The sequence below is a fragment of the Crassostrea angulata genome, chromosome 8, assembly GCF_025612915.1.
Source record: "Crassostrea angulata isolate pt1a10 chromosome 8, ASM2561291v2, whole genome shotgun sequence".
In the NCBI taxonomy this organism is placed as follows: Eukaryota; Metazoa; Mollusca; class Bivalvia; order Ostreida; family Ostreidae; genus Magallana; species Magallana angulata.
The window spans coordinates 478,804-500,294 of record NC_069118.1 but is presented as its reverse complement, the minus strand read 5'-3'; the positions used below and the strand labels follow the sequence as shown (position 1 = coordinate 500,294).

The 21,491-nt window shown below is 33.6% G+C and overlaps 1 protein-coding gene across 1 annotated transcript; it reads right to left on the bottom strand.

The window, feature by feature from the left end:
• Positions 1–10,374: 10,374 nt before the first annotated feature.
• On the bottom strand, positions 10,375–18,620 carry LOC128158352 (interferon-induced protein 44-like). Its single transcript, XM_052821145.1, has 6 exons — positions 18,070–18,620; positions 16,860–16,912; positions 16,439–16,636; positions 13,584–13,730; positions 13,292–13,463; positions 10,375–11,163 (listed from the first exon to the last, which is right to left on the bottom strand). The coding sequence occupies exons 1-6, from the start codon at positions 18,590–18,592 to the stop codon at positions 10,856–10,858; spliced, it is 1,401 nt and encodes a 466-aa protein (XP_052677105.1). The 5' UTR covers positions 18,593–18,620; the 3' UTR covers positions 10,375–10,855.
• Between the last annotated feature and the right edge of the window lie 2,871 nt (positions 18,621–21,491).

Here is a 21,491-nt window from a genome sequence, read left to right as displayed (position 1 = left end):
TGGTCTCTTTCTTTCGTAATGTTTTTTTTTTAATTTTCTTCAGCACGTAATTTTTGTTTACATGTCCGGTGATTGATCAGCTTTTCGGAATAGCAAATTGACCTACATGACCTCTCTTATAAAGAAGATTTCGTATATATTTTTTTAACTTTTGCATTGTTTTGCTAGAAAGTGCAATTTGCCATTTTAGTCAACCAAATCTCGTTATCAGTTTTCCCCTGAGGTTAAAAATGCAATATTTACATATATCATGCATTGTTTCCTTTATTTCTTACGGAAACTTATAGTTAATCCATAGCTCTATAGAAACAGCCAGACTGAAATCTACACGCCCCGTTTATCGATTGGTCAAAATCTACAACGGCTGAAACTGACAAGAAACTGACAGAACTTAAATTGACACGCCCTGTTTATCGATTGGTCAAAGCCTACAGCAACCTAAGAAAAATAACAGAATGCACAAATTAATCATGATGATATCATACTTACAGGAGCCGAAATGACTGTTTCTTTTAGCTAACTTACTTATGTACATTAACAGTAATTAAGTGAATTTTACTTATTTCTCATAATCAATTTATCAAGTAGTTAAAAGAAAGATGTTAATATAAACAATAACTCATGCGGGTTATGAAGGTAACGATCATTGCAGAAAAAAATTACACAACCCGCTAACGCAATTTTTGTAGATATTAATTAGTTTGTACATACTTCAACCCGCAATTGTTTTTGTTTTCTGTTAATAGATGAGGTATAAATCTTGCCCTAACATTGCGGAGGCCAAGTTGTGTCATTTAAATTGTAAATACTGTCCCTGATGAAATGTCTACTGAATTTGCCATTTGTTTAATGGTCATCATTAGTAATGACATCGGTGTTTTTGCAAGTATTGCATCAGTTGAAGCCTTACGAGGTGTTCCAGGACACTGCGTATCCTTCAAGTCTGTTTGGCAATTTTTTGAATTCGCTGACCCACCTGTAAACGTGTCTCAATGACATAAACTTGTTTCCATACACATCACACAGTTCTTGGAAAATTTCTTCCGAACGTTTACCTTGTCTAACACTTACTTTTATGTAGCATTTAATTTCAGCCTTATTGTATGATGACTTACATGTATCAGTCATATTTTCATACAGTCTCTCGATTAGGGATATATATCAGCTTCTCAAAGGAGTATTTCATGATGAAACGTGGTCTGATAAACGGCTACAGATAGAATATGAAACAAGAGGCCCATGGGCCACATCGCTCACCTGAGGAACAATGGGTGTGATTAAATCAGCTTAATGAAGTCATAATACAAACAATCTGGACAATGTACAATAATACATGTAGATCCTGTAAAAATAAAATCCGTTTTTCCCCCTGGATATTCTTATGTTTATAATCATTACTCCCTTTTCTAACAGGATGATTTTATAGTCATATCACATGTTGAGTATTGCAGTCCTCAAAAGATCCTTTACAATTGTTTATATATGGGATATTAAGCTACATCAAACTCTGAACCTTCTTGTGAGGCCGAAGAATTGTCCTGGAGCCAAAGTCTTAACAATTATAAAGAATCATCTGGCTGATTAGTTTCTAGGAAGAAGATTTTAAAAGATTTACTCTATATATTCCTTTGTAAAACTGTAACCCCCCCCCCACTAATGTGGCCTCACCCTACCCCCAGGGATCATGTTTTCACAACTTTGAATCTACACTACCTGAGGATACTTCAACACAAGTTTCAGCTTTCCTGGCTGATTAGTTTCTGAGAAGAAGAATTTAAAAGATTTACTCTATATATTCCTATGTAAAACTTCGACCCCCCATTGTGCCCTCACCCTACCCCCAGGGATCATGAATTTCACAACTTTGAATCTACACTGCCTGAGGATGCTTCCACACGAGTTTCAGCTTTCCTGGCTGATTAGTTTCTGAGAAGAAGATTTTAAAAGCTTTACTTCATATATTCCTATGTAAAACTTCGACCCCCCCCCCCCCCCCATTGTGGCCCCAATCTACCCCTAGGGGTCATGATGTTCACAACTTTGAATCTACACTACCTGAGGATGCTTCCACACAAGTTTCAGCTTTCCTGGCTGATTAGTTTTTGAGAAGAAGATTTTCAAAGATTTACTCTATATATTTCTATGTAAAACTTTAACCCCCCCCCCAATGTGGCCTCACCCTACCCCCAGGGATCATGATATTCACAACTTTGAATCTGCACTACCTGATGATGCTTCCAAATAAGTTTCAGCTTTCCTGGCTGATTAGTGTTTGAGAAGAAGATTTTATAGATTCACTCTATATATAAATTCCTATGTAAAACTTTAACCCCCAAATTGTGGCCCCACCCTACCCCTGGGGGTTATGATTTTCACAACTTTGAATCTACACTACCTGAGGATGCTTCCACACAAGTTTCAGCTTTCCTGGCTGATTATTTACTGAGAAGAAGAATTTTAAAGATTTACTCTATATATTCCTATGTAAAACTTTGACCCCCCATTGTGGGCCCACCCTACCCCTGGGGGTCATGAATTTCACAATTGTGAACCTGAGGATGCTTCCACACAAGTTTCAGCTTTCCTGGCTGATTAGTTTCTGAGAAGAAGATTTTTAAAGATTTACTCTATATATTCCTATGTAAAACTTCGACCCCCCATTGTGGCCCCACCCTCCATCCAGGGGTCATGAATTTTACAACTTTGAATATACACTACCTGAGGATGCTTCCACACAAGTTTCAGCTTTCCTGGCTGATTAGTTTCTGAGAAGAAGAATGTTAAAGATTTACTCTATATATTCCTATGTAAAACTTCGACCCCCCATTGTGGCCCCGCCCTACCTCTGGGGGGTCATGTTTTTCACAACTTTGAATCTACACTAACTGAGGATGCTTCCACACAAGTTTCAGCTTTCCTGGCTGATTAGTTTCTGAGAATAAGATTTTTAAAGATTTACTCTGTATATTCCTATGTAAAACTTCGACCCCCCATCGTGGCCCCACCCTACCCCCAGGGATCATGAATTTCACAACTTTGAATCTACGCTACCTGAGGATGCTTCCACACAAGTATCAGCTTTCCTGGCTGATTAGTTTATGAGAAGAGGATTTTTAAAGTTTTACTCTATATATTCCTATGTAAGACTTTGACCCCCCATTGTGGCCCCGCCCTACCCCTGGGGGTCATGAATTTCACAACTTTGAATTTACACTACCTGAGGATATTTCAACACAAGTTTTAGATTTCCTGGCTTTCTGGTTCTTGAGAAAAAGATTTTTGAAAATTTATCGAAATTTTTCATTAATTTCTAATTATCTCCCCTTGAAAACGAGTGTGGCCCTTAATTTTCACAACTTTGAATCCCCTTTGCCTGAGGATGATTTGTGCCAAGTTTCGTTGAAATTGGTTCAGTAGTTCTTGAGAAGATGTTGAAAATGTGAAAAGTTTACGGACAGACGGACAGACGGACGACAGACAAAATGTGATCAGAATAGCTCACTTGAGCTTTCAGCTCAGGTGAGCTAAAAAACCATTCGTTAACAGAAATTCAAAGGTCATTTGAACCCTGTATTCAATGCAATCTGATTAGTCACTTTTTTATATTGAAAGCCCCTGGAAGAATAGGTATTTTGGATCCCCCCTATTTGTAGTCAATAACAAGGTTTTGTTTTAAAAAAATGAATTTATCAACATACATTCATAAACAAAATGAAAGTAGAAATTGAAATCTTTTTTTACGTAATTATTTGTGTTATCTACTGTAATCCCTATTTCCATCATCTTGGTAAAAGGTGCCGTCCTTAGAAAGAATCGAAATCTCCGTATCATATCGTTTAACTACGTCCAGTACAATCAACCAGTAAAACCAGTAAATTGTTATTACAAATATTGGTTTCCTACAATTGATCAGTGTTCAAACATGGGTCTATTATGATTTTTATTCAAAATGCTACTAATCTTCTCTATAAAAAGTCCACTTTATTTTAAGGTACATATAAACTAACAAGATTAAGATACTTGTTGTTGATTTTACATTATCATTCCTGTAAGGTCTTGACTAATTGCCGATTACATTAAAAAAAAATATATAACCTATTTTATCAACGACACTGAGTTGTGGTATTTGAGACAATCTTAAAATTATTTGAAGGCAGGTCCTGATCATTTCTAAGCAACGCCGCTATTAAACCACACAAGTATGCATCATAGCATAATAATCCCGAGATAACTTAGCTTGGATAATACCAAAGATCAAGCAATATGGGTTATATCTTAGCGTCTAGCCTTCTTCTAACAAATTCCCGCCAACAACCGTATAATTGTACAAAAGGTTTGCTATATATAGCAACGTCAGCCAACATCATCTTTAGAATATAGAAAAGGAGTAATAGTGCTGTCGACAATATGGATATTCTACCATATATATTTTTGTGAAACTTTTTTCCTCTCTCTCTCTTCTCTCTCTCTCTCTCTCTCTCTCTCTCTCTCTCTCTCTCTCTCTCTCTCTCTCTCTCTCTCTCTATAATATATGTAGAAGCCAGTAAACTGAATATATAAAGCACTAAAAATGGCTAACGACACGAACAATAGATATTGTCAAATTTTCTGGACAACCAGTCCCTTCTTCAGGACAAAAAAAAATTACATGGTTAAAAACAAAGATAACAAATTTAGCGCTACTACATCAGGTTTTAACACTTTTTATCAAGACACTAGTTTGCATTGAATTAACTTTTTAAACGTGTTATAAAATAATGATTAATAAATACTAGGTACATGACAATATTTCTGTCAAAAGAAAATTATCCTATTTTTCTTATTTTATATTTTCATGATCAAAATCTGTTTAATCTTTTGCAAGATGTTTTCTTTTTTCGGTTGATCCTCTGTATAGCTGTTCATCCATGTACTCATCCGCAAGATCTAAACACTGCCTTAAAGCGTCCATCAACAAAATATCTATTGCGGTCTTCAGGTTTCTCTCGCATTCGTAATTTTTTACAGGTAATACGTGATCACGTGGGAGACCTGTTATTTCTGCTGCTTTGTTAACAGCATCACAGACAGTGGTACTTGTGAAGGTATTTGTTATATCGTTATCCACATCAGGACATATTTTGTCAATATTGGTCAACAAAACGACCTGGGGTAGACCTACAATATATGATGATACAATGATAGCAGAACAACGATGGATACATAATCAAGGGAGATAATTTTGTAAAAATGATATAGCTGTATGGAGACAAGTGCAAGTTCCTGAATATGATATGGTGACGATAAAATCAAGAATCTTTTTCTGTAGTATATATATATATATATGAAAATGGAAAAGGGATGTATATATATATATATATATATATATATATCCCTTTTCCATTTTCACATTTCACGTTCATAATGTTGATCTAATATTTTCCATGGAAAACATAATGCTGAAGTGATGTTAATAAGGCTGAACACTGCTCGTAAATAGGCACTGTGACAGCTATCCCATCAACTCCTTATTCTTCAAACGCATAAAGTGTGGAAAACTGTTGTGGTACAGACAGACGGGCAGACAGACAAACGAACAGACGGACGGACAAACAGAAGGACGCAGGGGTAAGCTATAGTCCCCTCCGCTGAAACCAGTAGGGGATTAATAAGCCGAAGATCTCTTCACATTTTAAAGTATTACGCTTTAGATGGCTAACAATTTTACGCACTTTGTAAGCCGAGAGAATACTATCATCAAATAAACAGGTCAATGCATTATTTTCAAACAGAATATGCTCATAATATAAGAAACAAGAAATCATATTGACGCAAGCGTCAAATGGGCCGCAAAAAATATAATTGTTGTATGAATCATTGGTTTTTACATAAAAACACACCACAAAGAAGAAAATAAGAGTTGGTTGTACTAATTTTTATGGTAAATTTTAATATACTTTCAGCAACTTGTTATGAAGTTTAACATTTTACTATTATCATAAAGAATAGATTTCGTTACTGTAAGCATTTCTAACGGAAATTGTATGACCATTGCCATAGTATGAAGTAATGGAGAACACATTGATTTGTACATAACTCTAATACAAAGTTCAACTCATCATTTTTCTCTTGGAGATTATGTATTTCAAACCATTTTGGTTTTTTGTTGTTGTTGCATTGTATTGAATGAAAACTTAATGCATTAGTTTAATACTAGTACATGATTTCAAGGGACCTCATAATAAAATAAAAATGGATCAGTTCAAATTTTCCAGTCAATTCAAATTTTCATTTCTGTCATATTCTTGCGTAAATAATTGATATAATGTCATTTCATGATATTTTCTACCACATTTTACATGGAAATATGATAAGTACACACGCAAAGTCATTTTATTTGACACGGCACATAGAAATTCAAATATATCATTTATATAGAATTTAATGACATTCAGGTCTTTAGTATTTAAGGTTTTTAGTATGTCCCGCATATCGATCCTGATGCATTGTAGAACCCCGAATTTTCCGAATAGATTATAATCTCGATAAAAACGCGCCAAATACAACAATCTACTAAGTATGACCTAATTTTCATTTACGAGTAAAACAAAAAATATGTGATATTTTCTAAAAGGCATAAAACATATTTCTACATGCAAATTTATTTTTAATTCATAAAAATAAGCATAGTATTAATTCTATTAAAAAAGAACTATCCCGCAGAAACGCAGTAACAATATTTAAATGTGGATCAAATAACGGACCGCCTTCCGGCGGCCCGTAATAAATGCATAAAATCCAATGAACACAAAAATAATACTACACATCAGCCACGAGTTTCAAGTGTGCGATCGGGTGTAACGAAATCAAAGAGTTTGTACACCTGTGTGTCGGTGCCTATTTACGAGCGGTGTTTAGCTTTAAGGTGGTATGGGACACTTCCATCTTGTGACGTATTGTATATCGAAATAAACAATAAAATGAACTGTATTTATATAAGTAGTTCCCAATATTGTCACCTAACAGCGTAACGCAACGCAATCGGTTAGAAGGTTTCCTACGAATCTGTCAGTCATGAGTTTGAAACCTGAGGGTTTTACAATATTTATCTCTTCAAATATTTTTAAAAGCTTTATTTTGGGTAAAACTTATAGAATTTGAAAATTCTGAACCGGTGAAAGTATTTCAATTATTATTTACTTTAATGCACATTAATATTGACATCTGTTCCATACCACCTTAACAGCATTCGGCGGTAGACTTACTCTTTTTTAGACTGGTAAAAAAAATACATGATATGAAAACCTACTTTTATTTCATTTGTTGAATTTGTTATGTTTTTTTTTGTAGTGTGCACAAGAGATTATTTCATAAGTTACGAACGACAAATAATAGATATTGATTTATCCTAAATCTCTGTAATACAGTTTATAATCATTACTCCCTTTTCTAACAGGATGATTTTATAGTCATATCACATGTTGAGTATTGCAGTCCTCAAAAGATCCTTTAAAATTGTTTATATATGGGATATTAAGCTACATCAAACTCTGAACCTTCTTGTGAGGCCGAAGAATTGTCCTGGAGCCAAAGTCTTAACAATTATAAAGAATCATCTGGCTGATTAGTTTCTAGGAAGAAGATTTTAAAAGATTTACTCTATATATTCCTTTGTAAAACTGTAACCCCCCCCCCCACTAATGTGGCCTCACCCTACCCCCAGGGATCATGTTTTCACAACTTTGAATCTACACTACCTGAGGATACTTCAACACAAGTTTCAGCTTTCCTGGCTGATTAGTTTCTGAGAAGAAGAATTTAAAAGATTTACTCTATATATTCCTATGTAAAACTTCGACCCCCCATTGTGCCCTCACCCTACCCCCAGGGATCATGAATTTCACAACTTTGAATCTACACTGCCTGAGGATGCTTCCACACGAGTTTCAGCTTTCCTGGCTGATTAGTTTCTGAGAAGAAGATTTTAAAAGATTTACTTCATATATTCCTATGTAAAACTTCGACCCCCCCCCCCCCCCATTGTGGCCCCAATCTACCCCTAGGGGTCATGATGTTCACAACTTTGAATCTACACTACCTGAGGATGCTTCCACACAAGTTTCAGCTTTCCTGGCTGATTAGTTTTTGAGAAGAAGATTTTCAAAGATTTACTCTATATATTTCTATGTAAAACTTTAACCCCCCCCCCAATGTGGCCTCACCCTACCCCCAGGGATCATGATATTCACAACTTTGAATCTGCACTACCTGATGATGCTTCCAAATAAGTTTCAGCTTTCCTGGCTGATTAGTGTTTGAGAAGAAGATTTTATAGATTCACTCTATATATAAATTCCTATGTAAAACTTTAACCCCCAAATTGTGGCCCCACCCTACCCCTGGGGGTTATGATTTTCACAACTTTGAATCTACACTACCTGAGGATGCTTCCACACAAGTTTCAGCTTTCCTGGCTGATTATTTACTGAGAAGAAGAATTTTAAAGATTTACTCTATATATTCCTATGTAAAACTTCGACCCCCCATTGTGGCCCCACCCTACCCCCAGGGATCACGATTTTCACAACTTTGAATCTACATTACCTGAGGAAGCTTTCACACGAGTTTCAGCTTTCCTGGCTGATTAGTGTCTGAGAAGAAAATTTTTAAAGATTTACTCTATATATTTCTATGTAAAACTTTGACCCCCCATTGTGGCCCCACCCTACCCCTGGGGGTCATGAATTTCACAATTGTGAACCTGAGGATGCTTCCACACAAGTTTCAGCTTTCCTGGCTGATTAGTTTCTGAGAAGAAGAATGTTAAAGATTTACTCTATATATTCCTATGTAAAACTTCGACCCCCCATTGTGGCCCCGCCCTACCTCTGGGGGGTCATGTTTTTCACAACTTTGAATCTACACTAACTGAGGATGCTTCCACACAAGTTTCAGCTTTCCTGGCTGATTAGTTTCTGAGAATAAGATTTTTAAAGATTTACTCTATATATTCCTATGTAAAACTTCGACCCCCCATCGTGGCCCCACCCTACCCCCAGGGATCATGAATTTCACAACTTTGAATCTACGCTACCTGAGGATGCTTCCACACAAGTATCAGCTTTCCTGGCTGATTAGTTTATGAGAAGAGGATTTTTAAAGTTTTACTCTATATATTCCTATGTAAGACTTTGACCCCCCATTGTGGCCCCGCCCTACCCCTGGGGGTCATGAATTTCACAACTTTGAATTTACACTACCTGAGGATATTTCAACACAAGTTTTAGATTTCCTGGCTTTCTGGTTCTTGAGAAAAAGATTTTTGAAAATTTATCGAAATTTTTCATTAATTTCTAATTATCTCCCCTTGAAAACGAGTGTGGCCCTTAATTTTCACAACTTTGAATCCCCTTTGCCTGAGGATGATTTGTGCCAAGTTTCGTTGAAATTGGTTCAGTAGTTCTTGAGAAGATGTTGAAAATGTGAAAAGTGTACGGACAGACGGACAGACGGACGACAGACAAAATGTGATCAGAATAGCTCACTTGAGCTTTCAGCTCAGGTGAGCTAAAAAACCATTCGTTAACAGAAATTCAAAGGTCATTTGAACCCTGTATTCAATGCAATCTGATTAGTCACTTTTTTAATATTGAAAGCCCCTGGAAGAATAGGTATTTTGGATCCCCCCTATTTGTAGTCAATAACAAGGTTTTGTTTTAAAAAAAATGAATTTATCAACATACATTCATAAACAAAATGAAAGTAGAAATTGAAATCTTTTTTTACGTAATTATTTGTGTTATCTACTGTAATCCCTATTTCCATCATCTTGGTAAAAGGTGCCGTCCTTAGAAAGAATCGAAATCTCCGTATCATATCGTTTAACTACGTCCAGTACAATCAACCAGTAAAACCAGTAAATTGTTATTACAAATATTGGTTTCCTACAATTGATCAGTGTTCAAACATGGGTCTATTATGATTTTTATTCAAAATGCTACTAATCTTCTCTATAAAAAGTCCACTTTATTTTAAGGTACATATAAACTAACAAGATTAAGATACTTGTTGTTGATTTTACATTATCATTCCTGTAAGGTCTTGACTAATTGCCGATTACATTAAAAAAAAAAAAATAACCTATTTTATCAACGACACTGAGTTGTGGTATTTGAGACAATCTTAAAATTATTTGAAGGCAGGTCCTGATCATTTCTAAGCAACGCCGCTATTAAACTACACAAGTATGCATCATAGCATAATAATCCCGAGATAACTTAGCTTGGGTAATACCAAAGATCAAGCAATATGGGTTATATCTTAGCGTCTAGCCTTCTTCTGACAAATTCCCGCCAACAACCGTATAATTGTACAAAAGGTTTGCTATATATAGCAACGCCAGCCAACATCATCTTTAGAATATAGAAAAGGAGTAATAGTGCTGTCGACAATATGGATATTCTACCATATATATTTTTGTGAAACTTTTTTCCTCTCTCTCTCTTTCTCTCTCTCTCTCTCTCTCTCTCTCTCTCTCTCTATATATATATATAATATATGTAGAAGCCAGTAAACTGAATATATAAAGCACTAAAAATGGCTAACGACACGAACAATAGATATTGTCAAATTTTCTGGACAACCAGTCCCTTCTTCAGGACAAAAAAAAAATTACATGGTTAAAAACAAAGATAACAAATTTAGAGCTACTACATCAGGTTTTAACACTTTTTATCAAGACACTAGTTTGCATTGAATTAACTTTTTAAACGTGTTATAAAATAATGATTAATAAATACTAGGTACATGACAATATTTCTGTCAAAAGAAAATTATCCTATTTTTCTTATTTTATATTTTCATGATCAAAATCTGTTTAATCTTTTGCAAGATGTTTTCTTTTTTCGGTTGATCCTCTGTATAGCTGTTCATCCATGTACTCATCCGCAAGATCTAAACACTGCCTTAAAGCGTCCATCAACAAAATATCTATTGCGGTCTTCAGGTTTCTCTCGCATTCGTAATTTTTTACAGGTAATACGTGATCACGTGGGAGACCTGTTATTTCTGCTGCTTTGTTAACAGCATCACAGACAGTGGTACTTGTGAAGGTATTTGTTATATCGTTATCCACATCAGGACATATTTTGTCAATATTGGTCAACAAAACGACCTGGGGTAGACCTACAATATATGATGATACAATGATAGCAGAACAACGATGGATACATAATCAAGGGAGATAATTTTGTAAAAATGATATAGCTGTATGGAGACAAGTGCAAGTTCCTGAATATGATATGGTGACGATAAAATCAAGAATCTTTTTCTGTAATATATATATATATATATGAAAATGGAAAAGGGATGTATATATATATATATATATATCCCTTTTCCATTTTCACATTTCACGTTCATAATGTTGATCTAATATTTTCCATGGAAAACATAATGCTGAAGTGATGTTAATAAGGCTGAACACTGCTCGTAAATAGGCACTGTGACAGCTATCCCAACAACTCCTTATTCTTCAAACGCATAAAGTGTGGAAAACTGTTGTGGTACAGACAGACGGGCAGACAGACAAACGAACAGACGGACGGACAAACAGAAGGACGCAGGGGTAAGCTATAGTCCCCTCCGCTGAAACCAGTAGGGGATTAATAAGCCGAAGATCTCTTCACATTTTAAAGTATTACGCTTTAGATGGCTAACAATTTTACGCACTTTGTAAGCCGAGAGAATACTATCATCAAATAAACAGGTCAATGCATTATTTTCAAACAGAATATGCTCATAATATAAGAAACAAGAAATCATATTGACGCAAGCGTCAAATGGGCCGCAAAAAATATAATTGTTGTATGAATCATTGGTTTTTACATAAAAACACACCACAAAGAAGAAAATAAGAGTTGGTTGTACTAATTTTTATGGTAAATTTTAATATACTTTCAGCAACTTGTTATGAAGTTTAACATTTTACTATTATCATAAAGAATAGATTTCGTTACTGTAAGCATTTCTAACGGAAATTGTATGACCATTGCCATAGTATGAAGTAATGGAGAACACATTGATTTGTACATAACTCTAATACAAAGTTCAACTCATCATTTTTCTCTTGGAGATTATGTATTTCAAACCATTTTGGTTTTTTGTTGTTGTTGCATTGTATTGAATGAAAACTTAATGCATTAGTTTAATACTAGTACATGATTTCAAGGGACCTCATAATAAAATAAAAATGGATCAGTTCAAATTTTCCAGTCAATTCAAATTTTCATTTCTGTCATATTCTTGCGTAAATAATTGATATAATGTCATTTCATGATATTTTCTACCACATTTTACATGGAAATATGATAAGTACACACGCAAAGTCATTTTATTTGACACGGCACATAGAAATTCAAATATATCATTTATATAGAATTTAATGACATTCAGGTCTTTAGTATTTATGGTTTTTAGTATGTCCCGCATATCGATCCTGATGCATTGTAGAACCCCGAATTTTCCGAATAGATTATAATCTCGATAAAAACGCGCCAAATACAACAATCTACTAAGTATGACCTAATTTTCATTTACGAGTAAAACAAAAAATATGTTCCGGCGGCCCGTAATAAATGCATAAAATCCAATGAACACAAAAATAATACTACACATCAGCCACGAGTTTCAAGTGTGCGATCGGGTGTAACGAAATCAAAGAGTTTGTACACCTGTGTGTCGGTGCCTATTTACGAGCGGTGTTTAGCTTTAAGGTGGTATGGGACACTTCCATCTTGTGACGTATTGTATATCGAAATAAACAATAAAATGAACTGTATTTATATAAGTAGTTCCCAATATTGTCACTTAACAGCGTAACGCAACGCAATCGGTTAGAAGGTTTCCTACGAATCTGTCAGTCATGAGTTTGAAACCTGGGGGTTTTACAATATTTATCTCTTCAAATATTTTTAAAAGCTTTATTTTGGGTAAAACTTATAGAATGTGAAAATTCTGAACCGGTGAAAGTATTTCAATTATTATTTACTTTAATGCACATTAATATTGACATCTGTTCCATACCACCTTAACAGCATTCGGCGGTAGACTTACTCTTTTTTAGACTGGTAAAAAAAATACATGATATGAAAACCTACTTTTATTTCATTTGTTGAATTTGTTATGTTTTTTTTTTTGTAGTGTGCACAAGAGATTATTTCATAAGTTACGAACGACAAATAATAGATATTGATTTATCCTAAATCTCTGTAATACAGTTTGCTTTTCTCCTTTTATTTTTTAAATTTATTACCTCTGTGGTTCATTCTGACTCGAAGATCTTTCATCTGTTTTCGGACTTTGTCCGACATATCATCAACAGTGCTGCCATCTATGACGAATGCCACGCAGTGAATTTTGTCTTTAAGATCCGGGTCATTGATACAACCAAGTGTATCCGGTGCAAATGGAACCATGGGGTTAAACTACAAGAAAAAATATATGTTTAGCCCAGGGACGAGTATGTAAAGGGGTAGTGTCGCATTACATACATGTAATAAATGTGACGTCCAGGGCGCCACAATAACAATGCGATCATGATTTACCTGGTAACAATCCGGAAGGTGTCCACTCAGAATAAAAACAAACTCCTGTGTATTGAGGGCAGATTCTTCCTGGAACCCGCAAGTGTCAGACAAGCGTAAGTTCAAAAATTGTTTTCGGGAGTAATCTTTGACTTCGTATTGTCTGTACTTTAAAAGAAAAAATTGAACAAATATGATACAGCCAAATTGCCCTTTTTCTATACATATTGATTTAATTTTAAAAAAAGGAATATCAAGTTAAAAAGTAAATTAATAGCTTATGAGTAATGATGGTAAAGCTCATTGTATGTGATGAATACACATTTTCATAAATTATAAATATTCTCATAGAAATTTCTTTGTTATAGATTAGGCCAAAAAAAAATATATGTGTGTTTCCTATTTCTCAGATTTTAAAATAGGGTAGGTAGGTCGGCTTTTTTTTTTAAATTTTTTTTATAATGAGCTTTCCAGTTTTCCCTTTTCCTAGCATATGGTTTTTCTATACATTAATAAAATTTATTTTACAGATGAAGCAATTGTGACAACTTACAGAATTAAAGCTTTCTTAAATCTAAGATTAATTTGGAATGTATACGAAGATTTTATTTTCATGTAAATAGAAAATATAAATATTACAGCCACTATAGATTAACTGAGTATAATACTCATTACCACAAATATATTATATAGTAATTATTAGTTCTATTTTCCTGGTCAACTGACATAACAGAAGACACTAATATCGTAACTGTAGAAACAGAGGAAATTCTGGTTGATCAGACGAGAGCCTTAGAATTAAATCTTTTCAATAATTTAAAAAAAATGAATACATCATTAATGGTTTAAGACTAATTTTTAAAATTTCATTTGCATCTGAAATGCAGCATTTTAAAATCATATTTATAATGTGAATGATTGTTATGCCTATTCAAAGACTTACGATGTCTGCAGTCTCCACACCCAGAAATATAAAAAAAACTTTGCCTCTGCTTTTTTCATGTACATCTTTATATTAATTTTTAACACATCACTGACCTTAAAAAATATTTATTGCATTGATAATTTAGCTAAAATAACCAAGGATAACTTTCATCCATGCTGTCAATCTGCACTTAGAAATCTTTAAAACGCTTTGATAAGTGATGTTTTCTATTGAATTATTACAAGCGTTTTTTAAACTCTGGTTTGTAAAGACTCTATTGTTTAACGTAGCTCGCGGGTTTGCTGACGTCACAATAGGAATCGACGTAAAGAGTTGATCGTCATAGTAAACTCATAATTTTATTTTAAAATGACAAATGAGATATTTAGAAGTATAAAAGAAAATATTTTAAAAAGCTTATATGCGGTTTATGACGATTGTTAATACAAAGATTTATAATATCAAGTGCTGAAAATTTAAAGATGTCACATACATTGTCACATTTTGTTCTATAAAGATAAAGAATGAGTGTGCGTTAGAACTCTTCCATTTAAAATCATGTTTTAAAATAGAATGTATGCATTAACTTAATTCGCGTTTTTTTTTTTACAATTATAACTTCCGTAATCTGTACTACTGATTAAATTCTTAAATTTCTTTTGGCTTGAGATAACTGTTTTATTCGATTACTTACTTACAATGTCAGTAGTTGCCTGGCATTTTATTTTTGCATTGATTGACTCAGAGTTTCATAACAACAAAAATAGCAATTTTCTGTATCTTTACAGCCTTACATTAACTGCATTTTTAAATAATATTCACAATAATGTCTAATAAGCATTAAAATGTTCTAAAATGTGTTAAACAGCTAGTCTTGTCAATAAATGCATTTCAATTTCGATGTTCTAAGAAGTAAGGAAATGATGACGTCAGGCTAACGTCGTAATGAAAATATAAGGTTTTGAGAAATCTTTTAAATCTTTAAAGTTTTTTTGCCAAAAATTGGCCGAGAACACATACTGATATTTTTTTATGAATTGATTCATAATTATCTCCTCTGTTTTTGTGCTGAGTATGATTAATTTCGTCTGAATCGTTTAAAAGTTTGGAGCATAGTTTTGTAATGCGTTTCTCAGTTAAAATGTGCATTTTACTATACATTTCATTGAAATGGCGTTGCCTGATTTTATAAATGACACTGTATTTAAAACACGATAACATTATTACCGCGCAGACGAATCTTAAATAAATTTTAGAAATAAAACTATAAAACCTATGGATCACGTGGACAAATTTTCAAGGTAGGTTTTCTCACAAGCAGGTAAACCCGCGAGCTACCTTAATTAAACCAATTACGGTTGGTAATCTGGATTTGGAATAAGAAGTGTTAGGGTCGGCGCATAAAAAAATAGGATCGGTCGGGAAACCGGAAACACACATATTTTTTTTTTGGCCTTATTATAAGCAATCCATGTCGTCATTCATACCTTAAAAATCGTGAATGCACAAATGTTCTTTAAATAATTTTTCAAAAACACATTTTGTTTTAATGATCATTATTGCAGAATAGTTACTAATGTTTTCGGGTTTTCCCTTTTACTTTATGACATCTTATATGTGCATAACAATATCGCTTTTTTGATCCAGATGCATTGCTTTAGATTTTAAAGCTCTACGTTCGTGTTTCATTCAGCACCGCTTAAATGAACATTATTTCTTTGTTGTCTTACTGGACAAAACATACTTTTAACCCATTGAAATACATAAATAAATAATGTACATGATAGTATGTTAATTTTATCGTTTACATCTACTGTTATTTTGGCATCATGTGGTACAAAAAGCAGGCAATACGAAAGCAATGTAAAAGGCTAAGCATGCTTGCCAAATAAACGACACCAGAAAAGGTTAAAGCCTAATTTCGCTCGTGAATTACAATATTATTTTATACCATTGTGGTCACACTGTGCTCACTTCTCCCGGTTACAGCTCTATTGATTATTTTCCCACGAAAAATGGAATTGATAGAATTGAAAAAGCTGGATTTTCCCGCACCAGTCTGACCAATCAGAAGGATGTTTGCTGCTGACTTGTTTGCTTCCGTCATAGGTTTGTAGTCAAGTAACGTCTCCTTAAGTTCTTGCATTGTCTTGATGAAAATGAAGCAATATTTATTTTAGTTTCCATTTTTTCAATATTTTTGATATTTCATCTGGTAAATTCTGTCGAGGTGTTTGCTGACAAAAAATAGGTTCCTCATCAGAAATCCAGGATGTATTGGAATCTTATATATTGTCATTTTTTGGATTTTTAAAGAATTTTTACTGATGATTTATACAGAAACAATGAATTTGGGTTTTCATAAAACAAACCTCATTTGTCCATTCTAAATGTTCTCTCCAAGGGCTGTCTTGCTTTTGACCTTCTATAAATAACACAACAATACAATAAGCCTCAAATGACAAATATAGTTCTGTATGGTCTTATTGGTATAGTTTAATAATCTTGTTTACTCATGAATGAAACCTCATTAGCTCTGTTATAAATTTCATTAACATAAATACTAATATGAAAATATAAAACAGTTTAAGGAATACGTTTACTCAGGGTTTGATATTGCAAAGAATGTTTGTTTTACAAGGTTTAACATCTTAAATCACATATTGTACTAAATAGACAAATTTAACAATGTCATTAATGGATATCAATATTTATAACCATATTTTGTTATTCTAATGGAAATAAGATGACGAAGGTAGATTTATATTGAACTGATGACAAATGGACTAAATTTTCTTTTTTATCGCTAACTTTTTATTGGAGCAATATACTCTAAAAAAAAAACTTTCAGAGGGATTTTATATATCATTTTCCATATTTTAAGTACGTGAAAAATATCATTTTGGGGAAAAACTGGCTAATACGCAAAAAGAATTTTTTGAAAAGTACTCAAATTTCAGATAGAATATCTCAAAAATTCGATCAATGGTTTCACATAAATTCACCCTAGGAGAATGCCGGCGATATAAATAATTAGAGGCAATTAAAGGTATTGAGGTTCTTTTAGTTAATTCTTAGTAATATCAATGTAATATCAATTACGAGTTCGGTTTTTTTAAATTAATCGAAAAAAATCGGATTAAATTAAAATTAAACTTTGACGTTCAAAATATTCGTTGCAATATACATTTACACTAAGAAAAGTCATCCGTATTCTACTGTTTATAATTTTAAAAAAAATTATTTCATGGTTTGCAAAAATATCAGAATAATGGAAGTATTAATAATGGTGTACAGTTTTGAGGGAAGTTTTAATAAACATTTAAAGACCCTTAGCAAAAAAAGGAGCTTATTGACCTATTATTTAAAGTAAATTTTGGCACTTCAATGGTAAGGTTACATAGTTAAATTGTTGTTTTTTCGTTTATATAAGTGTGATTTTTGCGCCCCTGAATAAACGTAATCCTTTTTAATTCAGCAACAGATTCGGAACAGATTATTTAAAGTTCGATAACCATAGTTTTTAAACGTCATTTAAAATAAACAAACAGGGATAGCAAGAGAGCATTCAAAAGGTCTGACCTATAACACGATAAACTTCCAAGTCTGTGACTTTTAAACTGTTGTTTGCCAAAGTGTGTACAGTTTGACCGTTCAGATTGTAGCTGTCTCCAGAACTTAATCCTCCGTTGAGAGAAAACACATTCCCTGAACAATTAATTTGCCCACTGAAAGCCTGTATATCATGCCCACTACCAAAAGTAGGGCCATAGCCTCCGTTACCATACCCAGCTTTGCTAGCATCACTTACGGGGAACTTCAATGGATTGGAAGACCCGTTGTACTGCAGCCGAAAGAGAAAAGCCTTAGAGTCGTTAATATAACGTCCAGCAGAGTTCCAGCTCTGTGACAGGTAGCCACCATATATAGTTTTGTTTGTGTTGTAGAAAACTGTTACAGTGGCACCCTTCCCGTCACACTGTTGATGAAACGTCGGGGCCGAACATCCGTCCCTACTGATCTTGTACAACAACCGGAAGTGACATGTCTTACCGATCCACGTGACCAACTGATCTCTATAAGATTTTTGAAGAAGCTCCGGCATGTTTTACGTGTTCTGTATCCTGAAATAAGTTTATTCTATATATATATATATATATATATATATATATATATATATATATATATATATATATATATATATAACAGCTATAGAACAGAATACTTTTTTGTTTAAGTTTTCTTTACTGACGACGATTATTAAACTTGACTAAAACCTAAACCTAAAACAAAAAATTATATCTATGATACTTCTATAAATAAATTATTTGTTCTGCACAAGGATTTTGTTGTTATGTTATTTTCAAAATGCGTTTTACATATTTAAATGCAGTGGATCTTAAATAAATCTTCGCACTTAAATAGCAGTTGTGTAGCAATCAATGCAATAGCCATCAAAAATACAGCTGTCTTTGAACATGCACGAATCTAAAGGAGATCCCGGGATCCTGACCCTCTTTCAGAAATTCAAATTTATCAACCTCACATTGTAAAACCGAAAATACGCCCCCCCCCCCTTAATTTCTGGCAACAATTATCTCTCGGACCCCAACTCCCTGGAAACTAATTCCTGGATGCAACACATTCTGAAGATAAAAAAGTAAACATAAATGATTTCATGTTTGACCTAATTTTACTGTTTAAATTCAAGTACAGATATCTGCATATCTAAAGAGAAAGGAAATCTATTTTGCAAATATACACACATGTTTTCAACCAAACACTCCATTTCATATCAACGTTCTTCTATACCAGACTTTTGTTTGTGTATCGTTTTCCCTGACTTATTTATTTTCCATCCGTTTGAATAATCATCATCATATTCAGGATTCAACGGGATCTTTTCGTTTGATGATAGCATTAGAAGTACAATAGAGAGATTAGCTGACGAGGTTCATGTAGATAATTTGATAAGTTGGTTATTTGCTTACTATTGATTTATCAGTGTTATGTGATATATGAATGGTACCGATTATGATAATTGGACATTTTAAAGACCTGCTTACCTTTTCCTCCCGATTGATCCCAACTGAACACTTTAAAACGATACAGTACTTTCTGAAAACGGCGACGAGTTTTCAAGTTTCGTTTTATGTATATATTATCAAATTGATGGTGTGCCATATGTGTCATAAGTTAACATTATATAAATAGTGCCTGTTTGGGAGGGTAACAGTTGAAATTGACACCCCGAGAAAACCATTGTCAATTGACGCGAAGCGGAGGTTGACAATGGTTTTCGAGGGGTGTCAATTTCAACTGTTACCCTCCCAAACAGGCACTATTTATGTTGTTATACTGAATGTCTGAATTTTAAAGAAAACATCACTGCTTTTAGATAGGAATAACGTGAATTCTAAGGCGAACCGTACGCGCATGATTTTCGCGCATGTAACAATTCGTAATGTTACCCGTTGCTAAGTGCGTTGCTAACGCTGAGGGTAATAGAACAGATTATGAACTGCGTCTAAACCAATCAGATTTCAGTATTTAACATTAAAGTATAACAAATCATGATGTATATATTCCAATGTATCATGCATATATTGTTTTCGAAATAATCGCTAAATACATTTTATTAAAAAATAAAATTTGACTTTTAAATATCTGATCCCTGTTATGTTAGGCACTAACTCTATTAGGATTGTGACGATTACAGTGGCAATTTTACGTTTTAGAATTGAAATACTGCGTTGGTAATGTTAAAAAACATCAAAACAATGTAAACGATATAAAAACAAAACATTAATATTTAACAGATAATTATAGAATTATACACAGTAAAAACAACACTGATTGGGGTATTTAAGCCACTGTTCGAATGTGGTCATTATAATTGTAATAATATTTTTAGTGAATTTGAAACGTCTGTTTGATTGAGAATTAACTTTGCATGAAAATCTTTTTTATCGTTTAAAAGTATAGACCATGCTTCGATTTCTCGAAAAAGGCGTTTACCTAAACATAATTTCAAATCCTGAAAATCTTATCTACAGAGATTTTTTGAAAATCAAACTTAGACAATTTTGAGCTGTGTTGTATATCATTATCTTAGCTGATTCAAGAATTTTCATCGGCACAAGTGACCTTATAAATATTCAGGTTTTTCCTTATTTAAATAAAAATTGTCTGAAAATGTTTTAAACAGAGGAAACTCAGATTAAATTACAAGAGTCATAAATGTTGATCAGTCATGGAATTTAACGCCTTGTTATGTTATACATAGATTACATTATCGCTGATTTCTTATTATATTAGAAAGAATATTAAAAAGAAAAGAAGAAATATTTGTTCATAAAGTTAATCACACAAAAGTAAAGTGAGGTGATACACCGTATAGACTAATTTTATACATTATTTATATATTATTTTTTGTTCTGTGCAACTTCAGCAACTCCCTTTTAAAATCCTTTCCTTCAACATGAGCTGTCTTGATAGCTTTTAATAATTAGCCCATCTTGGTTGATCCTGTGTTCTTCAAAATAAATGTTTGAAAGAAACGGCTGTAATAGTCCATATACACCAATGCTGATTCTCCTATTGAAAACGGTCCCATTAGATCAATTGCTGTAGCTTCCCATGGATAATCTAGAAGCACTTTGCGGCGTAAAGGCTCAGGTGACGATGGACCTTCTAATACCTGACATGCGAATTATTTCTTGCAAACACGTTCAGCATCACTGTCATTCTTTCACCACCATACTTTCTCTCTCTGTCGTTGTTTGGTTTAAGTGATTCCTTGGTTTCCCTCATGAGCAGCGCCTAAAACTCTCTCCCTCAGACTAGTTGGAATCACAATACGTTTACCTCTGAAGATCACCTCAAGGATGCAACACAGTTCGTTTTGACGGTTAAGTAGCTTTCGTCACAATCTTTCCAATTTCCGGTAAGTAAGGCGTCATTCCCTCTCAAGATCTACTGCGGACTCTTTCTCCACCTCCTGA